General features: G+C 36.8%; 1 protein-coding gene and 1 long non-coding RNA gene across 2 annotated transcripts in view; both read left to right on the forward strand.

Annotated features, from left to right (window-relative positions):
- LOC148123476 (uncharacterized) overlaps window positions 1-22,156 on the forward strand; it is a 70,282-nt gene that overhangs the window by 16,321 nt on the left and 31,805 nt on the right. The window lies entirely within an intron of this gene.
- On the forward strand, window positions 777-5,410 carry LOC125398789 (uncharacterized). Its single transcript, XM_087909937.1, has 4 exons — window positions 777-866; window positions 1,479-1,605; window positions 1,803-1,863; window positions 3,057-5,410. Exons 1-4 carry the CDS (start codon window positions 792-794, stop codon window positions 4,360-4,362), a joined length of 1,569 nt encoding a protein of 522 aa, XP_087766063.1. The 5' UTR covers window positions 777-791; the 3' UTR covers window positions 4,363-5,410.

Here is a 22,156-nt window from a genome sequence, read left to right on the forward strand (position 1 = left end):
TCATAAAGTTATGTTTAAAGTCGTTTTCTTCTGTTTCTTCTAGGTTAGGATGATCAAGTCTTCCTGATGTGTGACTACTAGGTTCTGGTGTTACCATGTTGTTTTTTAGGTTGTTGGAGGCATTCTTGCATTGGCGCCAACCCATCTCTTCCTTCAAATGAGGCCGGCAGTGTCTTTGCATCTTGATCCAATCCTTGCTCGGCTGTCTGAGTGTTTGGGAGTTTTCTTGGTCTGCTCTGTACTGTCAATGTCTGTCTCAGAAAGCTTCTGAGGTCTCTATAAGTCTGCTCTCTTGGTCTTCTCTCCTGGTTTGCTTTCTTGGTTCTCTCTCTTGGTCCCCTCACTATTGTAGCAAGCTCTCAGCTCTTAGGCATGGTGTGACTAGTAGCTTGGAGTGTCCAGTGGATGAGGTTGGATTTTGGGGGAGCCTTCCCACAAGAAATTCCCTGCTGAATGGCTAGAAAAGACAAGGGAATTGCAGGAGGGGCCTGGGGTTTTGGCCCACTGTATAGGTCCTAGAGAGTGGGGTGTCCCACTGTGTGCTGTTCACTCACCTCTTAACTCTTCTCAGTAGTGGAGTAAGCTGTGTTTCAGAGTTCCACTGAGGTTGCAGGTGGATAGATGAGCTTGGTGTCAGGTTGTGGCTAGGAACTTGAAGGGACCAGTAGATTGAGTTTTGGGGAGCCTACTTGCAGGAAACTCCCTGCTTGCTGGCTAGAAAAGCCGAGGAAGTTGGGGGAGGGCTGGGATTTTTTTCCACAGGGGAGGTCCTAGAGAGGGCTATACTGTTTATGACTGTTCACTCACTTCTTAGGTCCCCTCACTATTGGAGCAAGCTGTGTTTCAGAGTTCCACTAATATTGCAGGTGAATAGGCGGGTTTGGGGCAGAAACTTTAGAGAGACCTGAGTTTTGTCTATTTCATTTCTATGTTCATTTTATTTTTGTTATAGACATGCTCTTACTATATAACTTTGATTTTCATGAAATTAATTACAGATATAATGAAGACCTCTCTCTTAATGATTCACCTTCCCTGTCTCCTGAATGCTGGAATTAAAGGCTTGAGCCAATATACTCTGCTTAACCATTCTTTTTTTGTAGTTAGCAATTGTTAATACAATTATCACATAGAATCTAATTCTGTTGATCTTTTTGCTTCTTTTCTCCTTCTAGCACACATACACACTTTCTCTCCATCTCTCTGTCTCTGTATGCATATCTGTGTGCTGATATTTTTCTTGCAAATATAAATCTTGTTCAGTGGGCTCAGAAATGGCAGGGGTAAACCCTATTTTCAGATTCCTTCTAATTAGAAGGAATTGATTCAGTGATTAGATTAAAACTCCTGTTTCATGGAATGACTCAGATTTATGTGGGAATCACTCAGATTTATGTGAATACGATGTCATTATAGAATACATATCCAATGCTGTCATTACCAAAATTTCTGTAATACACACTTATGGAATATTTTAGGATGCAGTGACCTATGAGGATTTGCATGTGAACTTCACTAGGGAAGAGTGGACATTGCTTGATCCTTCCCAGAAGAATCTCTACAAAGATGTGATGGTAGAAACCTACAGTAATCTCACGGCTATAGGTAATACTGAGTATTTTTTCAATTTTTAAGATAAATGGACAATTTTTTCTGGTTTTTTGATGCTGTGCTGTGATCTTGATCATGAAAGAGGAAGAATGTAAATAAATCAGGCATGGTTCTAAGGTTTGCCCAGGATTGTATTTTATTTTGCTTGTATTCCAGTAGTATATCATACAATTTCTATTGTTCTATTTTAGGCTACAAATGGGAAGATGAGAATATGGAAGAATCTTATGAGCATTTTAGAAGACATGGATGGTAATTTTCATAGGAAAACTGATATAAATATGTATCTGATTTCATGTTGATGTGTTATTCAGTTTTAATGAAAAACAAGGAGGGAAATTATAAGCATAGTTTTATGTTTCTAGGTGATTATGACTTTCTCACAACACTATTTACTTTAATGTCAGGTAGCTTATCCATGCTTTCAAAGAAGTAAACTAAGTAACAAGAAATGGAAGCAATGGATTAACATATAATTATTTGTTATGTCATTTGAATGCTGTGTCTCCAACTTCCACTCGTTCGGTTTTATATCATCCAGGTATTACAAATTGCTTGGATGTTGATCAGGTCATCACTGTATATACAAAAAATTTCAAGACAGAAATAGTCTATCTAAAGCTACCGGTATACCCACTCATGTAGTGACTTACAAAAATATTGAGAATTCAGAATATGAGAGTCAAGAGGGTTGTCGTCTCCTGAAAGTTTAATCTCTATAGTACATCTCAATGAGGAACAAAACTAATTTTTATAAATGAAATGTGAATAGATTTTATTTGTTGTTGTTTACTTATAGACATATCATATGCCAGTTCAGATACAAACTTCATGTTCCTTAGGGATATGGACAATAGTAAAGTATCTATATCTCCCAGTCATTTAGAAGTTCTGTAATCCCCTCTATGACTAGCCTTATTGAATGTGATAATTTGGTTTCCCAACTTCTTTTGGAATTTATCAAAGACCACACACTAGTGTAAATCCATATGAGCACAAGAAATGTGGAAACGGCCGTGTTTGTCCTGATTCACACTGTAAATGTATTGTGATCCATACTATAGGATTATATTATGAATGCAGTCAGGGTAGTAAAGGTGTGAATTCTTACAGTTTACTTCAAGGATGTAAAGAAACTCATCTGGGAGAGGGACACTATAAATGTGAATAATGTACCAAATGCTTGAACTACCACAGGTATCTTAGCACACAGAAAACAGCCCATATTAAAGTTGAACCCAATGAATCAAAAAAATTTACTAATACCCATAGTTCTGATTCCTGTTTACACTTGCAATAAAGAACTTACATGGAAAGTAAGGCCTATGAATAAAAAACATGTGGTAAATCTCCAGCATATCAGTTTTATTGATTATATGGTAGACTTCAAAAGAAAAAACGATGCATCAGTGTAATGATTGTAGTAAGAAATTTACTCATGCCAGGTTTCTTCACAGGCACAAAAGAAGTAATCCTGTAGAAAATCACTATGAATACAAGCAGTGTGGTAAAACCTTTTCATGTCACTATGAAAATTATTATAATCTTCAATTTCAAGACTCAAGTCATACAGGACAGAAATCCTATGAAGGTATGTGTGACAAAGACTTTGCACATCACAGTTATCACCAAATACCTGAAAGAACAAAAAGTGGAGAGAATCACACTGAATATAAGCAGTGTGGTAAAACTTTTAGACATCATAATCATCTTCAAAAGTATGAAAGCACTCATATTGTAGAGAGACGCTTCAAATGTAAACAATGTGGCAAATCATTTACACTTAATTTTCATCTGAAAATGCATGAAAAAATTCATCCTGGTGAGAAATCCTATGAATGTGAGCAATGTGGTAAAGCCTTTAGAAGTAGAAGCTATCTGAAGAAACATGAACGAAGTCACACTGGAGAGAAACCCTATGAATGTCAGCAATGTGGTAAAGCCTTTAGAAGTAGAAGCTATCTGAAGAAACATGAACGAAGTCACACTGGAGAGAAACCCTATGAATGTCAGCAATGTGGTAAAGCCTTTACATGTAACAGTTATCTGAAAACACATGAAAGAATTCATACTGGAGAGAAACCCTATGAATGTAAGCAATGTGGTAAAGCATTTACATGTAATAGTAATCTGAAAACACATGAAAAAACTCATACTGGAGGGAAACCCTATGAATGTGAGCAATGTGGTAAAGCCTTTACATGTAACAGCAATCTAAAAGTACATGAACAAAATCATACTGGAGAGAAACCCTATGGATGTAAGCAATGTGGTAAAGCCTTTACATGTAACAGGTATCTGAAAATACATGAAAGAAATCATACTGATGAGAAACCCTATGAATGTAAGCAATGTTATAAAACCTTTTTTTGTAATAGTCATCTGAAAAGACATGAAAGAGTACATATAGGGGAGAAACCGTATGAATGTAAGCAATGTGGTAAAGCCTTTGCATTACGCAGTATTCTGAAAGTACATGAAAGAATTCATACTGGGGAGAAACCCTATGAATGTAAGCAATGTGATAAAGCCTTTTTATGTACCAGTCATCTGAGGAGACACGAAAGAACTCATACTGGAGAGAAACCCTATGAATGTAAGCATTGTTATAAAGCCTTTTCATGTAACAATCATCTGAAAAGACATGAAAGAATTCATACTGGAGAGAACCATTATAAATGCAAACATTGTGATAAAATCTTTAAATGCAGTAGTTACCTGAAAATACATGAAAGAAAGCATACTGCATAGAATTCCTATTAATGTTAGCAATGTGGTAAAACCTTTACGAGTAGCAGTCATCTGAAGATACATGAAAGAATTCGTATTGGAGGCAAACCCTAAGAATGTAAGCAGTGTGGTCATGCCTATACAAGTAGCAGTCATCTGAAAAGACATGAAAGAGTTCATCCTGGAAAGAAAGCCTATGAATGTAAGCATTGTTGGGAAGCCTTTTTAAGTAACATTCAACTGAAAAAACATGAAATAATTCATACTGGAAAGACATACTATTGTTGTAGGGTGTTCGAAGGTGTGTAGATTAATATATGGGCCTTTTCTTGGGTTCCATTGGTCCTCTTGTCTGTTCTGCCAATATCAGGCTGTTTTCAGTACTGTAGTAGAGTTTGAAGTCAGGGATTCTGATGCCTCCAGAAGTTCCTTTATTGTACAGGATTGTTTTGGCTATACTGGTTTTTTGCTTTTCCTTATGAAGTTGAGTACAGTTCTTTCATTGAATCTGTAGATTTCTTTTGGTAAGATTGCCATTTTTATTATGTTAATTCTGCCTACCCAAGAGCTTGGGAGATCTTTCCACTTTCCGGTGTCTTTTTCAATTTCTTTCTTCAAAGATTCAAAGTTCTTGTTATAGAAGTCTTCCAACTGTTTGTTTAGAGTTACTCCGAGATATTTTATGTTACTTGTAGCTATTGTGAAGGAAAATCAGATATGTTTTTGGTGTGTTTTCTCTACCATCCTCTTAGGGATTCTGAGATCATGTACAAGTTAATGGCCTTCTTTTCCTCATGAATTTTCCCTTTGTACCATCTCACCTGTGTAGTGATAAGAATTGTAATACTATTGTATCAATAAAAGTTTAAAATAATTAACAGTATTTTCATCTAAATATATTGGTACACAGGACAACTGAAAGAATATATCTATTTACATGTGAAAATGATAGTCACGTACATTGAGTTTTATTTCCTGTTCATTCTGAAGTATAAATGTAAATACTTGTTGATAACAGTTTCATTAACACTGTCTCAGAAATAAAGTATATTTCAGAGAGATGTCAGTATGTTAATGCTGTTTGCTACTAAGCCTGATGTATTGAGTTTAACACTCCAGAGACTCTCGTGAGTCCCACAGTTTTTCCCTGACTTCTACCTACTCTTAGATTATGCCATATGTATGGCATACTACACCACTTAAAATTTAAATGCATACCTTTAAACCCAAAGAAGTGACAGAATGTTCACTTACTGAGGTTTTGTTGCCGAGGTGCTTGCTGCCTATTTAGACATACTGTCTTCGATCCCTAAAACTGAAATGCAGGATAGAGTGAACAGATACCTGATCTTTCGCTTCTACATGTGCACCATTGCATGTGTGTATACTAATAAGCACATATGCCCTTTTAAGAAACAAATTAGCAAATCACAGAAAACAAAATGTTTATTAAGAAATTATGACCTGATATTCAAGTTAGAATTTGTGCATTAGACAATGACAAAACATTGTCACTGTTTAAAAAACAATATGGTTCCTGTGTAAAACTTGTATTGCCCCTTTTTCTTTGAATCAAAGCTCATTTTAGGAGCACATTTTAGAGTATCAAACTTTCCTCATTGTAATCTTGACATTCTAAAAAAATCTGAGTAATTTTGTGTATTGTTTTGTGATGTTTACTATATACTGATATAGCTCTCTGAGATAATAGTTATAGTATTATAATAGTTATGGAGCTTTTTAGTTAATGTTTCATTTTCTAGGAACAAACCATGATATTTTCAGAGATTGTGCCAATAATACTTCATATCTGTTATCTCTGTGAGAAAATATGTAATCTAAGAAATGCAAGACATATAGATATTGCCCCCTGGTTTGACAAATTTCATTTCATTCTATAAGTTAAATTTCTTCTCTGCTTTGTTTTATTTTTCTAATTTGTATGTATACATTCATATACATATGTCAGCTTCCTCACATTTCATATTTGCATCTTTGTGTGAAGATATGTGCTTAGTGAAAGCAGGAGATGGTATTACACCATTAGAGCTAGAGTTATAGACATTTGTGACCCACTGCCTTGAGGGCAGATTTCAAACCGATGTCCTTGTGATTTCACCATATGTTTTTATCTGCTGGCCATCTCTAGCCATAACATTAGTTTCTAATGTCTTGGCAATTTTTGCAACTGATTTCCCTGCTATATGACAACTCCAATGCCTGCAAAAAGTCCTTTTATTGTGCTGTGAACAGATAAAATCTCTGGTAGAATCTATTCAATGATCATTCTGATATGTTTATTGATGAAATCATGGAAATTTGCTTTATACTCCAAAAAACTAATGAATTATAGTATATTTATTTATATCTATAGTTACTTGTAGAACAATTTAAAATGCATGGTGATCTCATAAATTTATAGATGTTAGAAATTCTAGAGCTCAGATTTTGAAAACTTTGGTTGACCATCTTTGCTATAGCAGTCATACAACTAAGATGTGTGGAAAACAGAATCCCTAATCATATAATTGACTGATCATAATTCACTTTTAAACTTTAATCTGGATATTATTCAGGAAGGCAGTGTCACTCTTGAGTTGAATTTGAGCTAAAAATTTAACTCCCATCCTATCAACCAAGAAAGGCATCACTGAACCTACTTTGTCCATCTAAAGTTGGCAGATATTTCCTCCAGCAAAGATTAAACAACAATCACATGCAAGGATTAAAAATATAGATTGATAAGTATGGTGAAATATCTCTTTAGTCCATGTACTATGGAGGCGGAGGCAGGTATGTCTCTGAGTTTGAGGCCAGTCTTGTCTCTGTAGTTAGTTCCAGGCAATCTGGTGAAAACTTGGAACAGCATTGATCCTAGGAGTCTGGGCTATCCAGTATCTGCTCCATAGAACACTTAAAGGATGAAATTTCTAAAATCTATGGAATTTAGGGAATTGAAAGTGCTTGATATTAAATTCAACATGAGCCGTGGTGACCAGGAATAGACAGGTATGATCTCTTAGAGATTTTTCTGGTTGTGTGTCAAGGACCAAATTGTGGAATTTGCTAGTTAATTTTAATTGTCATTTTGACACAAAGTGACATCACTTGGAGGTTGAAAAATATATTTATAAATAAATGTGCATTAATACATACTTAGAAATATGTGTATAATAATTTCACTTACTAGACCTCTTCAGTGTTATTGCTGATCCATATTGGGTTGTAAATAGTTTCCATCTGTCAGAATTCAAACATCCAGGATCCCTTGAATTCTTTGAAGATGAGTGTTTTCCTGTGGAGATAAGAAGAGAACCCTGTCCCCAACCTATATGTTTTTCTTACCATTGGGGTGATTATTATCCTTGTGAATGTGTTGTTATTTATCTCTTCCAAGAGGCTTCTCCTCTTCAAACCAAACCTTTATTAATTTTGATGGTATTTACAGTTTTTCCTCTCCTGTGGAGACAAGAGCAAAACCCCTTCCCCAACACAGCACATCTCCTGGCCTTCCATTGCGAGGTCAGCACATCATTGAAATAAATTGATTGATTTAATTCAGCAGACTTTTCCGTTATCCAATGTCTTTCTGCGGCTGTTGTCCCCTTCTCATTAGCGTTGAGAAAATTTAAGATTAATAAAGCATTATGTAACCAATTTTTGGGGGTATTTTCAACATAAGGTTGTTCAACATATCCTTTATAGTTTGAGTTGATCTTTCTATGACTGCTTGACCTGTAGGATTGTATGGTATACCTGTAACATGCTTAATATTGTAATAAGCAAAAAACCATTTCATTTTCCTAGAAACATGAGCTGGACCATTATCCATCTTTATTTATGCAGGTATATCCATGATTGCCATAACTTGTAATAAATGAGTGATTACTGAATCAGCTTTTTCAGTTACCCATTAGAAACCTGAATAAGTGTCAATGGTGTGGTGTACATATTTCAATTTGCCAAATTCTGCAAAGTGGAACACATCCATCTGCCAGATTTCATTCCTTTGAGTACCCTTTGGATTAGTCCCTGCAGTCCCTGGTGTTTGGTTATATAAAGAGCAAGTAGGGCATTTCTTTATAATCTCCTTAGCTTGTTGCCATGTAATAGAAAACTCTTTCTTCAAGCCTTTGCTATTGACGTGATGTTTTTTATGAAATTCAGAGGCCTGCATCACACTACCAATCAACAATTGATCAATGTCTGCATTACCTTGTGTTAGAGGACCTGGCAGACCTGTATGGGATCCGATGTGTGTTATGTACCTAGGGCAGAGCCTATTCCTGATCAGTTCTCATACCTGGATAAACAGTGAAGTCAGATATGTATCATCAGGTATAAATTCAGCAGTTTTAATATGCAAGATAACTCTTTCTGCATGTTGCAAGTCAATAACTACATTAAGAGGTTCTTTAAAATCCTTTAGCACCATAAGAATGGGATATAATTCTGCCTTCTGAACAGAATCATAAGGACTTTGTTCCACCTTACTCAATTCTTCTGATTTAACCTGCCTTCCCTGATTTATTAGCATCAGTATAAAATGTACGGGCTCTGGTTATCGGAGCATCACGGATGATTTGAGGAAGAATCCAAGAAGTTTTCTTTATAAAATTAAGCCTATTGCTTTTGGGATAGTTGTTATTAATTTCTCCCAAAAAATCAGCAGAAGCTCTTTGCCATGGTTCATTGTCTTCCCATAACTTTTTTATCTCATCAGTAGTGAAAGGCACTATATTTTCTGCTGGGTCTATATCTGCTAGTTGACGAAGTCTCAATTTACCTTTAATATTTAATTCAGAGACTTTTTCCACATAAGTTTTTAATTTCTTACTTGATTTATGTGGTAATAAGATCCTTCTAAGATAATATCATCTCTCTGCATTAAGATTCCTGTAGGAAAAATTCTGGAAGGCAATATGACGAGAATACAACTAAGCTTTGTATTCACCCTATCCACATGTGCCTCCGGTAATTTTTTTCAACCATTATCAGTTCCTTTTCTGCTTCAGCTGTTAATTCTCTAGGACTGTTTAAGTCTTTATCACCATCCAAGGTTTTGTTTAAATGAATTATTAGATAAGGTGTTATCCCAACAGCCGGTCGTAGGCTGGAGATGTCTCCTAACAACCTTTGAAAGTCATTTAGAGTCCGTAACCGATCTCTCCTAATTTGAGCCTTTTATGTCTTAATTTTTTGTAAGCCTATTTTATAACCTAGATAATTGACAGAATCTTCTCTCTGTATTTTCTCAGGCGCAATCTGCAATCCCCATTTAGGTAAAACTATCTTTACTTCTTCAAACAGCCTTTCTAAGGTATCTATGTTTTGATCAGACAAGAGGATATCGTCCATATAGTGGTAAATGATTTACTTGGGAAATTGCTTACGTATAATTTCCAATGGTTGGCTCACAAAATATTGACACAGGGTGGGAGAGTTCAACATTCCCTGTGGGAGGACGGTCCACTGGTACTTCCTTGTGGGCTGAGAGTTATTATAAATAGGCACTGTGAAGGCAAACTTTTCTCTATCCCTTTCTTGCAAAGGTATAGTAAAGAAACAATCTTTCAAATCAATAACTATAGGAGGCCATCCCTTTGGTAACAGGGAGGGCAGAGGAATTCCAGATTCCTATGGGCAGAGGGCCCCATAGGTTGAATAACCTTGTTGATAGCCCTAAGATATGTTACCATTCTTCATTTACCAGATTTTTTCTTAACAACAAATACAGGAGAATTCCAAAGGCTGGTAGATTCTTCTATATGTCGAGCATCTAATTGCTCTTGTGCCAGCTGTTCTAAAACCTGCAACTTTTCCTCAGCTAAAACCATTGCTTGATCCATATTGGCCTCTCAGCCAGCCATTTTAGAGGCAGGGCAGTTGGTACCTCTGAAGGGTCATCAATTGTTTTGTCTTTTTGTGCAGCCTGAATGCCTGTTTTCAGCCATCTGTAATATCTTTTAATATTTTCCTCAGAAATATAGGCTTTAGAAGCAGCAGGAATGTTGTTAATCTGGGTATTCCATTGCTGCAATAGGTCATGACCCTATAAATTCACTGCAATATGGCTACATATGGCCTTAGTTTTCCTATTTGCCCTTCTAGTCCTATGCATTTAACCCATCTTGTGCTTTGTCTTACTCAAGATAGGGTTCCAAGTCCCAGGAACTGAATATCTACCTCCTTAAGAGGCCAATTTGGATGCCAAGATTCTGGAGTAATGATAGATACATCTGCACCTGTGTCCAGTAAGTCTTCAATAAAAATGCCATTCATACACACTCTTAACTTTGGTCTTTGTTCATTTATAGAAGTCTGCCAGAATATATGTTTCCTCTGTTCTACCAGATTTCTTGACTCATTCGCCACATTTAACTCATCCTTCAGGCCATTATTGCTTTTAACAGCAGGCATGGGGCTTTCTAATTTTCCCAACAAGGCACGTTCTCTGCAGTAACCAGAAATGACTGAACCACATTTGCCATGGGGGCCTGCGAGAGGCTCCCCCAATGCGTTTCCCAATAGTAACGGGTTGTCTTGTCTATATCTTGTTGATCTACATTCATTGGTTCACATATCCTACATAAACCTGAAGGTTGAGTCCTCTTATTCCTAGAAGAGGCATTATTCCTGGAAATTGCCTGCAGTCCCTTTTCATATGCCCCATTTTACCACAATTAAAACATTTGGTATCTTGATGCCTTCTTTTACCATTGGAAATTGCTTCTTCTACCCATGCTTCAGTGTCATAGTCAAATGTATCAACATTCATTGTATGCAAGACCCATTCCTCCAAGGGCACTGATCTGATCTATAAAGGCCCCAGGGTCCTTTTGCACTCTACATTGGCATTCTCATAAACCAAAGACTCAATTATTATACGTCTTGCTTCTGGGTCAGGCATCCCTGTTTGTACAGCCTTAGTTAGTCTTTGTAAAAAGTCACTAAAGGGTTCTCTCTGACCCTGTTTAACCCTGATATATGATTCCACTCTTTGTCCTGGGTCCTGAACCCTATCCTAAGCCTTTAAAGCTGCTGTGGCACATATGGATAAGAGGTGGTCATCAGAAAGAGCTTGTTCCTGAGGATCAGAGTAAAGTCTGTCACCTAAAATTTGATCTTGGGAAGTCTCAGTTCCTTTTGCTCTTTCCTGTTCTAAAAGTCTGGCCTCTTGTTTGAAAAGGCATCTAAAATGCAATTGAGGTCCTCTCTCTAGGACAGCTGATGCCAGTTGACCCCAATCATGAGCCATGGCCTTATTACTGAGAGCCCAGGTTTTGACCATCTCTGTAACAAAGGATGAATGTAGTTCGTAATTCACAATTGCTTGTTTAATTTCTTTCAGATCATTCATACATACAGGCTCCCATGTATATTCCTTAATGATCTTAGGGTTTTTGGAACCGGTTATCTTTTCTGATGTTATTACTGGAAAGGCAGGTAGAACTCTGGGGAAGCCATCCTGAAATGTTTTCCTTACTGACGGAGTTAAATTTTGCCTTTCTACCTTTTGCTCCTCTTCATCAGAGTTTATAATTTCCTCAATCTTTTCAAATTTGTTTATCATTGCCTTCTGTAAGTCCTGAATCTCCTGTCCAGTATTATGCTCCAAAGCCTTCATTGAGGATTCTGAGGTATGAAGTTTGTCCATTAGAGATAATATCATCCTTGGACATAATCCCCATGGCATGTACTGTGCCTTCTTGTATGGAAATTCTGGCAATCTATCATACCCCTTTGATAAAGTCCAATTAATACATTCAATGGTTTTAATTTTCTCAGCTAATGTTTCAGCACTTACAGTCATGGACTGGATTTTATGAGCCAAATCAGCTGTTCCCTTTTCCAGAGCAGCGAAGTTCTCTTTCAATGAATTAATATTAGACTGTACCTTCTCAAAATTTCGCTCACTTGATCGAGTCATATTAGACAGATCTAGTCTCCTCCTTGAGAACTCCAAGCTCTTTCTTGAGGAGGTTGGTGTCAATCTGAATTGTTTTTGAAATTACCTCAACCGACTGAAACTTATCATCCAAGATGGTCGTGCCCTTCCTTAGGTTTTCAACCTCTTTTCTAGGAATCTTGGTTTCAGTCTGTAAAGACTACATCATAAAGAGGTTACCAAAAAAAAATTAGTGAGCCTCAGAAATAGCCAAACAAGAGGAATATCATAAGTATCTTGTAAAATCTCAGCCATAGTGTAATTAAAAAGACTGAAAGCCTTGAACGGTTATATTGTCCAACATTTTCAATCAAAAGAAATCTTACTTGTATTTATTTTTTTTAACAAAAAAAATCTTACCTGTAATGACTGTTGCCTGCCAGTAGGTGGCGGGGTGCGCCTGAATCCACGTGGCAGGCGAGTCAGAACCAGAAGAAAATTCTGAAATATATATACTCAAATCCAGAGGTTAAATTCACAGACTGTGGTGTTTAGGTTACTTAACTACAGCCGAGTGGGTGGGTGCCGGGAAGCAGCAGCGCTGGGCATGCCAGGCTGATAAGCTGCAGCTCTGGGGGTGCCGGCAGCGTGGAAGGAATCTGATCTCTGGTAGGAGGTTCCCTGCCCTGGTTCTGCCCGAGGCTGCTTCTGAGCGGAGCTGGGAGCTGGAGTGCAGGCCAGCTAGAGGGGAGCCAATGTCCCGTGCGGTGCTGGTTGGACTCAGCCGGGGCGGCGGGCAGAAAACTGGCTCCCTCCCGGCTGCAGCAGGGACGCAGATCAGACGTGGCGATCTGCTGAATTTAACCAGTGGAGGAACCCTCAGTAAAGGGCTCCAAAGGGCCCTGCGTTGGAGCACCAAAATGATGGGCTTGGTCAATTGACAGTTAGAATTAACCAGACCAGTTTAATACAAAGGATTTAATAATTGGGGAAAAGGAACTACACAACCAAGGATCCAATGAACACCAGAAGCGTGGGGGGGGGGGGGGGGGACAAAGAGGAAGGGGGTGAGTGCATCTGGATGCTTTTATCTTTACTTCTTGGCCTCAGGGCCACACCCTAAACAGAATGTGATTGGCTGAGCTTCCCCACCAAAAAGATGCACCATTTCAGCTAAGCAAGTTGAAACCATCTTGAGCAGCTTGTACCGAAAATAGGTCATAGAGTAGCACCATCATCATGACATCATATGAAGGAGGTGGAGTCATTGTTGTTGGGCCCCATCTTTTTCCTGTAAACTTCTAAGGAAGATTCATTGTTCATTGTGAAAAAGTAAAACATTATTTATATAGACATACATTCAACAAAAGGTAACAATAGAGAAGAATTATGTAAGGAGAAAAGTAAAATTTTTTCTACATTCTTTCTTTATGTCCCTTACCAGATGGTTTCTTACATGACACAGAAACTTTGAATTTTTCTTTTAGCAACATGCTTGGATTTAGAGTAGGATGGAGCTATTGGCCAACTCCAAATCCAGCTTTAAAGTTTAAGTTAGTCATAACTATTCTATTCTACTGGGATATTTCTTTACCACTTTTATGGTTGTCTGCTCTGTGGATGAGCTGTCATTTTTCTTTCTCAAGAGGTTTCTCTTTTTCAAATGTTTTGTGACTCATACTATAGGAATATATTATACTGAATTCAGACATTGTGGTAAAACTCCGAGTTCTTTGAGTTTCCTTCACAGATATAAAGAAACTCATGTGGGGAATTAATACTACAAATGTGAGCAACATCCTAAATCTTTGAACCACTACAGGTATCTTCATACACAGAAAACAGCCCATATTAAAATTGAACCCAATGAATGGAAAAATTTAGTAATATTCATAGTTCTAATTCCTATTTATACTTGTAGTAAAGAACTTATATAGAAAGTAAACCCTGTAAATATTAACCCTGTGGTAAACCCATAATATATAAAAATTCTTGGTTCTGTGATAAACTTAAAAGCCAAAAAGATTATTATACAAAAAGTTTACACAAGCCAGGTTTCTTCACAGGCACAAAAGAAGTAATTCTGCAGAGAAACACTGTGAATGCAATGCAAGCAATGTGGTAAAACCTTTGCAGGTCACTATGAAGATTATTATAACCTTCAAATTCAAGAATCAAGTCATACTATAGAGAAATTCTCTGAAGGTAATCAATGTGGAAAACCCTTTGCACATCACAATTATCACCAAATACATAAAAGAACAAAGAGTGGAGAGAATCACAATGAATGTAACTAATGTTGTAAAACTTTTAGGCATCGCAATACTCTTCAAGGATATGGAAATATTCACACTGTAGAGATACCCTTTGAATGTAAGCAATGTGGTAAATGCTTTTTACTTTATATTAATTAGATAATACATATAAGAATTCATGTTGGGAAGAAACACTATGAGTGTAAGCAATATGGTAAAGCCCTTACATGTAACAGTTATCCAAAATACATGAAAGAATTCATACTGGAGAGAAAACCTACTGTAGGGGCCATATTATACATGGTTGATCTCCAGAATTTGAATGAACGCTGAGACTCCCTTCTGCTATTGAGGAATGAAATGTGCCTCAATCATTTCCATGCCTCCACTTTGATTCAAGAAATATTTTATGTCAGGGCTGGACCCTCACATCTTGATGCCCAACATGGGGCTAATTAGTGAACCCTAAAACACATGAAAGAACTGATCAGACGTATGGAGGAGAACATGAGGAACCGGCGAGAAAATTGTACCACAGGTGGAAAAGTGAGTAATGTATGCTCAAAAATAAAGAATTTAAAGAAGCATTACTGTGGGATAATTAAATTGAGAATATAAATTTGTAAATAATAAGTTTTATATATATATATATATATATATATATATATATATATGAGATAAGGAAACAGTATTCAGGTATACATTTTAATAGCTAAAGAAAGTTAAAGAGGAACAAAAACAAAGGCAGAGATATTTAAAGTCTATAGGCTATATGATTGCAGAGATGCAACTTTTATCACTGCTAAATGGGTTGGAAAAGTGAAGGAAGTACAGCATTTGGCCCAAGAATCACCTAGGTTACCACTGAGATTGAGGCTTTCTACATGCAGGTGTTCTAGTCAGCTTTATCTATCACACTTGTAGGCGAAAGGGAAGCAAGAGACAAAGTTTAAAGAGATGGCATGCTACAGTCTTAGAGCAGCTACGCTAAAAGACATGAAAAAACCTGTATATGTACTAGCTGCCCCTAACACTGACCTCTGATGCTACTTTTCAATGTAAAAGCATGGGCTGTGCCCAGACTGAGGGGACAATGAGAGACCAGCACTGCCTGGTCACCCCTAGAACAGCAGATTGGTCAAGCCAAGCCAAGGGGTACTGAGGGAGCATGTGTCCGGCTCCCTACCTTGCGACCCAGCTTCAGCTGAGCTGACAGGCAAGTTTACAAAAAGGTAGCCTGAGGGAAACTGCAGCTTCAAGGACAGTTAAAATTAAAAATGAGCAGGTTAGATATGCTTTTCTTTTACATTTCACAATTTTGCTTCTTTGTCAAAAATCTGCTCTTTGTAGGCATATGGATTGATATCAGTTTCATTGGTCTCCATATCTGGTTTTTTTTTTTGCCAAGCTGTTTTCAGTACTGTGGTTCTGTAATGCAGTTTAAAGTCAGAGAATGTGATGCATTCAGAAGTTCCTTTATTGTCATGATTATTTATGATTGTATAGGCTATCCTTAGATTTTGTTTTTCTTATGAAGTTGAGTATTGTTCTTTGAGGTCTGTGAAGAATATTGCTGTAATTTTTAATGGGCATTTGCATTGAATCTGTAGATCACTTTTAGGAAAATTGCCATTTTTGTTATGTTGATTCTACTTTCCCAAGAAAATAGAAATTTTCCCAAGAAAATTTTCTAATGTTTCTTTCTTCAAAGATTTAAAGTTCTTATCATACAGTGTTTTCCACTTGTTTGGATAGAGTTACTCCAAATTATTTTATGGTACTTGTAACTATTTGCAAAAGGTGATCTTTCTCTGACTTCTTTCTCAGCTCATTTATCTTTTATGTAAAAAAAAAGAGCATTTAGGCTGTTTTCAATTTCTGGCTATGACAAAATAATTCTTCTGTGTACATAGTTGAGCACATGTACTTATGGTATGGTTGAATATCTTTTGTGTATAGGCCCAAATGTATTGCTGAATCTTAAGATAGTTTTTTGCCTATTTTTCTGAGAAATTGTCACACTTGTATCCAAAGTGGCTGTGCCAATTTGCACTCCCACCAGCTATGAAGGATTTTTTCTTTATCCTACATTTCCTTAAGCATAAATTGTCAGCAGTGTTTTTAATGTTGGCTATTCTTACAGGTATAAAATGGAATCTCAGAGTTTAGAATTGCATTGCTCTAATTAATGGCTAAGGATTTTGAGCCATTTTGAAGTCATTGTGATTTTATCTGTTGAGTGTTTTTGATTTAAGTCTATACCCTGTATTTTTATTAGATTATTTCTTCTTTTGATGACTAATTTCCTGAGTTCTTTGTATGTTTTTGGAGTGGAATAGTGATTAGTAAAGAAATTTTCCCATTCTATAGGCTAATTTTTTGTCTTGTTGACTATCTCCTTTGCTATACAGAAGCTTCTCAGTTTTAGGAGATCTCATTTACTAATTGTTTCTTCCAATGTCTATCTATCCCACTTGGGCTGTATTGATATGTGCCAGTGCATTGAAGTGTACTTCTGACTTTTTCTTCTGTGAAGTTCAGTGTGGTTGGCTTTGTGTTGGTGTCTTTGATTCACTTGGATTTCAGTTTTGTGCATAGTGATGAATATTGGAACTCTTTTCATTTTTCTACATGTTAATATTCAGTTATGCCAGCACCATTAGTGGAATCTGCTTCCTTTTTTCTATTTTTCTATCAGCTAGGCAGACTCAAAACTTGAGAAAAAGATAGTTTACAAACTCTTAATGAGATATGCAATGGCTAAAGCCTTAATTATAATATTCTTATAGGAGACCTTGAGCCACTAAGTAAAATTCTTAAAGAGAACAATGAGCTAATTTTCAATAGCTCATAGAAGCTGCCAAACTCAAGCAGGTAGAGTATATTAATTATGTTTTAGCTATGGGAAGTGTATATATATATATATATATATATATATTACAAAACTTATTATATAACAGTTTTATGGAAAAGTGATACACTATACACTTCATATGGCTGTTCCTTCCCATTTTGCCAGGTAAGATATTAAACTCTTAATTTGAAGCAGTAGCTTGTTTAATACAAAAGAGCAGGATGAAATCTAGGAGATGTTTTAACAGTTTTGACTGTGGTCAGTGTTTCTTATACTAAGCAATAAATTAGTTGATAATTTTAAGATGGTGATTCTTGGATAATTGTGTTTACTCCATTTAAAGGCCAGAGCAATATTATTTTCCCAGCCGATCTTTGCTGCTATTTGCACAACTATATTATGCTAATGTAACAGCTAAAGATTCTTTAAAGTATGTTAGGCTAAATTTTACAAATGGCTCTTCCAATGGAAGGACTGCATATATGGTTAATAATGGAAAGGAAATGTGGAATGTGCTATGGCTCCTTAAAAGCAACCTAAAATGATGACAGCTGCAGACAGACCTGCCATAAACAGATCTGACATGGTGGCACTAAGGTGAACTTTCTTAAGACAAGGTGAAAAAGACTTAGCACTGGATTATAAAAAGACATAGCCCTATATTAATTTGGGGTTGAGGATGTGTTTGTGCTTTTTTCATAAAAAAAAAAAAAAGCTGGATGAGGTGACGACACGTACAAAAATGGAGTGGCAGTCCAATGACATTGTAGCTGCAAATGACCCCAGTGAGGAGCAGGAGAACCCTGGTCCATCCAGTCTTCCCTGCTCCTATGGAGAGGAGTGCTTGATCTGCAGGACCTGCTGCCACCACTCTTCGCTGCAGGATGCCATTCTGCACTGCAGGATGCTGAGCTGCTTCCAGATACTTGGGATACAGACAGTCTTAGAGGCCCTGCAGCACAATGACTGCAACTTGTTTGCAGCCTGAATCCAGTTTACTTTGGATCCGAATTAGAATGTAGACTGAGTATCTGACTGTTTTAATCTTTGGGACACAGTACTCATTTTTGATTAAAATATTGGACCTGAGAACTAACACCTAAGTATCCCCTCAGGGTAAGAAAGACTAAAAATAAGAAATGATTAAACCACTCTTCACTTAAAAGGGCGTAGCCTAAGATTTTAACTACTGCTCAAAAACTGAAATTGGTATTTGATAATAGTAATGTCATTATACACTCACCTGTCAGAAAAAAAAAAAAACTTTTCTTGTCTTTTGGTTAATACAGATTTAAGAAGATTGTGATATCTTAAATTGCGGGTTTATTGTTAATTCCCATTCTAGAATTATGGAATTGACCTAATGTTTGTAACTGCTTATAAGATGTTGAGAAAATTTTGACATGTCCTACAAATATTTGCATTTAATGCATGCGTAGTGTAGGAGGCCCTTTTGTATTTGTGTTGCTTTTATTGGTTATTAAAGAAACTTCCTTGGACTAGTTGATAGGGCGAAACTCAGTTAGGCAGGGAAGACAGAACAAAATTCTGAGAAGAAGGGCAGTGTGGCAGACACCATAAATCTCCAGCCTGAGAGGGATGTAGGTTAAAATCTTGCCGGTAAGCCACAGTTACGTGATGAGACACAGATTTAATAAAAATGGGTTAATCAAGATGTGAGAGTTAGCCAATAAGAGGCTAGAGATAATGGGCCAGGCAGTAATTTAATTAATACAATTTCTGTGTGGTTATTTCAGGTGTAAACTAGTTGGGCGGTCAGGACCAAAAGCAGGCCCTCTCTCCCTACAACACATGTGTTAAGAACTCTAGATTTTGATGCAATATAAAATTGATAAGATGTTCTCTAGAGCAGCAGAAAAACATTTTCAAGTCAGGTGACCTTCATCTTTTTTTAAGTAGGAAATTATAGTCTTTAGGTGCATGATTATTCATGAAACATTTTGATCTCTCCTGACTAGAAAGTATAGCTCCAAGACACAGAACCCAAAGGTATTTCTCTCCCTTCATCTCTTTTGTTCACATAGGTCAGCAGTCAGAGACAGGTTTGAAGCTTCTTTTCCCCAGATGCCTTAGACATGAGCTCACATAATTAGCGTGCTTGTTTCTAATGGCAGGTAAATTTGGGTAAATGAAGAAGTCTTTGCCTAAGGCAGATACGATCATTTGTCCTGTTGCAAAGCACAGGTTTTATTAAAATTAATCAGAGAGAGAGTGGATTGTAGAGTCCATATTATACAGGCCCATATTTCTACATTGCATGCTGGCCAGAATTCTAAGCGAACTTCAGGGCATATTTGTACCTGCTAAAAGAAGGTAATCACCTATCCTTTTGAGACAACCTGACACCAACCTAAGAAAAGGGTCAGGATATGTTAATGTTGCTTTGCACCTTCTACTGTAATTTAGAAGGTCACCTAGGGAAGAAGTGTTAATTCAGTCTAGGTGACAGAGCAGCCATAGTTGTAGATATGACATAAGTCATTCTCCTCTGTTACCCAGGAAACAGAATGATAATGAACATCCACGCTCAGTTTACCTTTTGATATAAAAACTTTGGATAATAAATGCAGGTGATCTGCAGGATTAGAATAAAATCTGAGATGTCGTCCTCATAATGCCATGTGATCTTTGCCTCAATTATTCCCATGCCTCCACTCTGGTTCGGGAAATAATTTATGTCAGTTCTGCCCCTGACAAGCCCCTATGAATGTAACCGATGTGAGAAAGTCTTTACATTTAACATTATTCTCCAAAACCATAAAAGAATGCATTCTGTAAAAAAGCCTTTCAGATATAATCAATGTGATAAAGCCTTTTTAAATTAAAGGTAATTCTTATTAGCATTTTAAATGGACAGTTTATCAATTTTTCTTTTTCTTTTTCTTTTTTATTTTTCTAAAAAAGAAAGCAATCTTTTTATCATTATGAATACCAAGCTAAATTCCCACTCCCTCCCTTCCTCCCATTCCCTCCACAAACCCTCCCACCTCCACCCACTCCTCAGAGAGTGTAAGGTACATTGCTTTGGGGAAGGTCCAAGGCCCTCCCTACTGTATCTAGACTGAGCAAGGTATCTATCCAAACAGAAGTAGAGATAAATCAAGCAGTAGAAATAAATCCTGGTGTCACTGCCTATGACTCTTCAATGTGCCCTAGTCATGCAACTGTCAATCACATTTAAAGGGATGAGATTGATCCTATGCTTGTTCCTTCCCAATCTGGCTGGTGTTGGTGAGCTCCATAAGCTCGGGTAGACTGTTTCAGTGGGTGGACCCATCATGGTCTTGACCTCTTTGCTCATATTCTAATTTTTCCCACTCTTCAATTGGACTTTGGAAGCTCAGTCCAGTACTCCAATGTGGGTCTCTGCCTGTTTTCATCAGATGCTTGATGAAGGTTCTATGATGATATTTATGATGTTCATCTGTCTGACTACAGGGCAAGGCTTAAGAAACAAGCAGGTGTAGCTATCCTAATATCTAACAAAATAGTTTTCAAACTAAAATCAATCAGAAGAGATGGAGGAAGATACTTAATAGTCATAACAGGAATAATCCACCAAGATGAAATCTCAATCCTGAACATCTATTCCCCTAATATAAGAGCATCCACATATGTAAAAGAAAAATTACTAAAGCTTAAATCACACATCAGACCCCACACACTTCAACACTCCAATCTCACCTATGGACAGGTTAGCCAGACAGAAACTTAAGAGAGAAATGAGAGAACTAACAAATGTCATGACTCAAATGGACTTAACAGACATCTATAAAACATTCCACCCAAACCCAAAAGAATATACCTTCTTCTCAGAACCTCATGGAACCTTTTCTAAAATTGACCACATACTCAGTTACAAAACAAAACCTCCACAAATACAAAAAATAAAAAATAAAACAAAAAATGGTAGTAACTCCCTGTATCTTTTAAGAAAACTATGGCTTAAAGTTAGAATTTAACAACAACACTGCTTCCAGAAAGTATACAAATTCGTGGAAATTTAACAGGGAACTCTTGAACCATCCCTGGGTCAAGGAAGAAATAAGGAAATAATTTAAAGACTTTCTGTAATTCAACAAAAATGAAGGCACAATGTACCCAGACCTATGGGACACTATGATAACAGTGCTAAGAGGAAAGTTCATAGCATTAAGTACCCACATAAAGAAAGTTGAGAAAGCCCACACCAGTTGCTTATCTTCATACCTGAAAGCTCTAGAAGAAAAAGAAGCAGATGCGCTCAAGAGGAGTAGAAGACGGGAATTAATCAAATTGAGGGTTGAAATCAACAAAATAGAAACAAAGAAAACAATACAAAGAATCCATGAAACAAAGAGATGGTTCTTTGAGAAAATCAACTAGACAGACAAACCCTTATCTAAACTAATCAAAAGGCAAAAAGAGAACATCCAAATTTACAAAATCAGAATAGAAAAGGGGTACACAACCAAAGACTCTGGAAATTCAGAGAATCATTAGATCATACTACAGAAACCTGTAGTTCCCCAAATTTTAAAACAGAAATGAAATGGACATTTGAGTTAGATACCATATACCAAAATTAAATCAAGACCAGGTAAACAAATTAAATAGACCTGTAAACTGCAAATAAATAGAAGGTATTATCAAAAGCCTGCCAAACAAAAAAATCAGGACTTGTAAGTTTTATTGCAAAATTCTACGAGAACTTCCAAAGAGAGCTAATACCTATATTCCTCAAAGTGTTCCACATAATAGAACCAGAAGGAATATTGCTGGGCAGTAGTGGTGCACACCTTTAATCCCAGCACTCAG

This window comes from Myodes glareolus, chromosome 1 (assembly GCF_982192425.1).
Source record: "Myodes glareolus chromosome 1, mMyoGla1.1, whole genome shotgun sequence".
Taxonomy (NCBI): Eukaryota; Metazoa; Chordata; class Mammalia; order Rodentia; family Cricetidae; genus Myodes; species Myodes glareolus.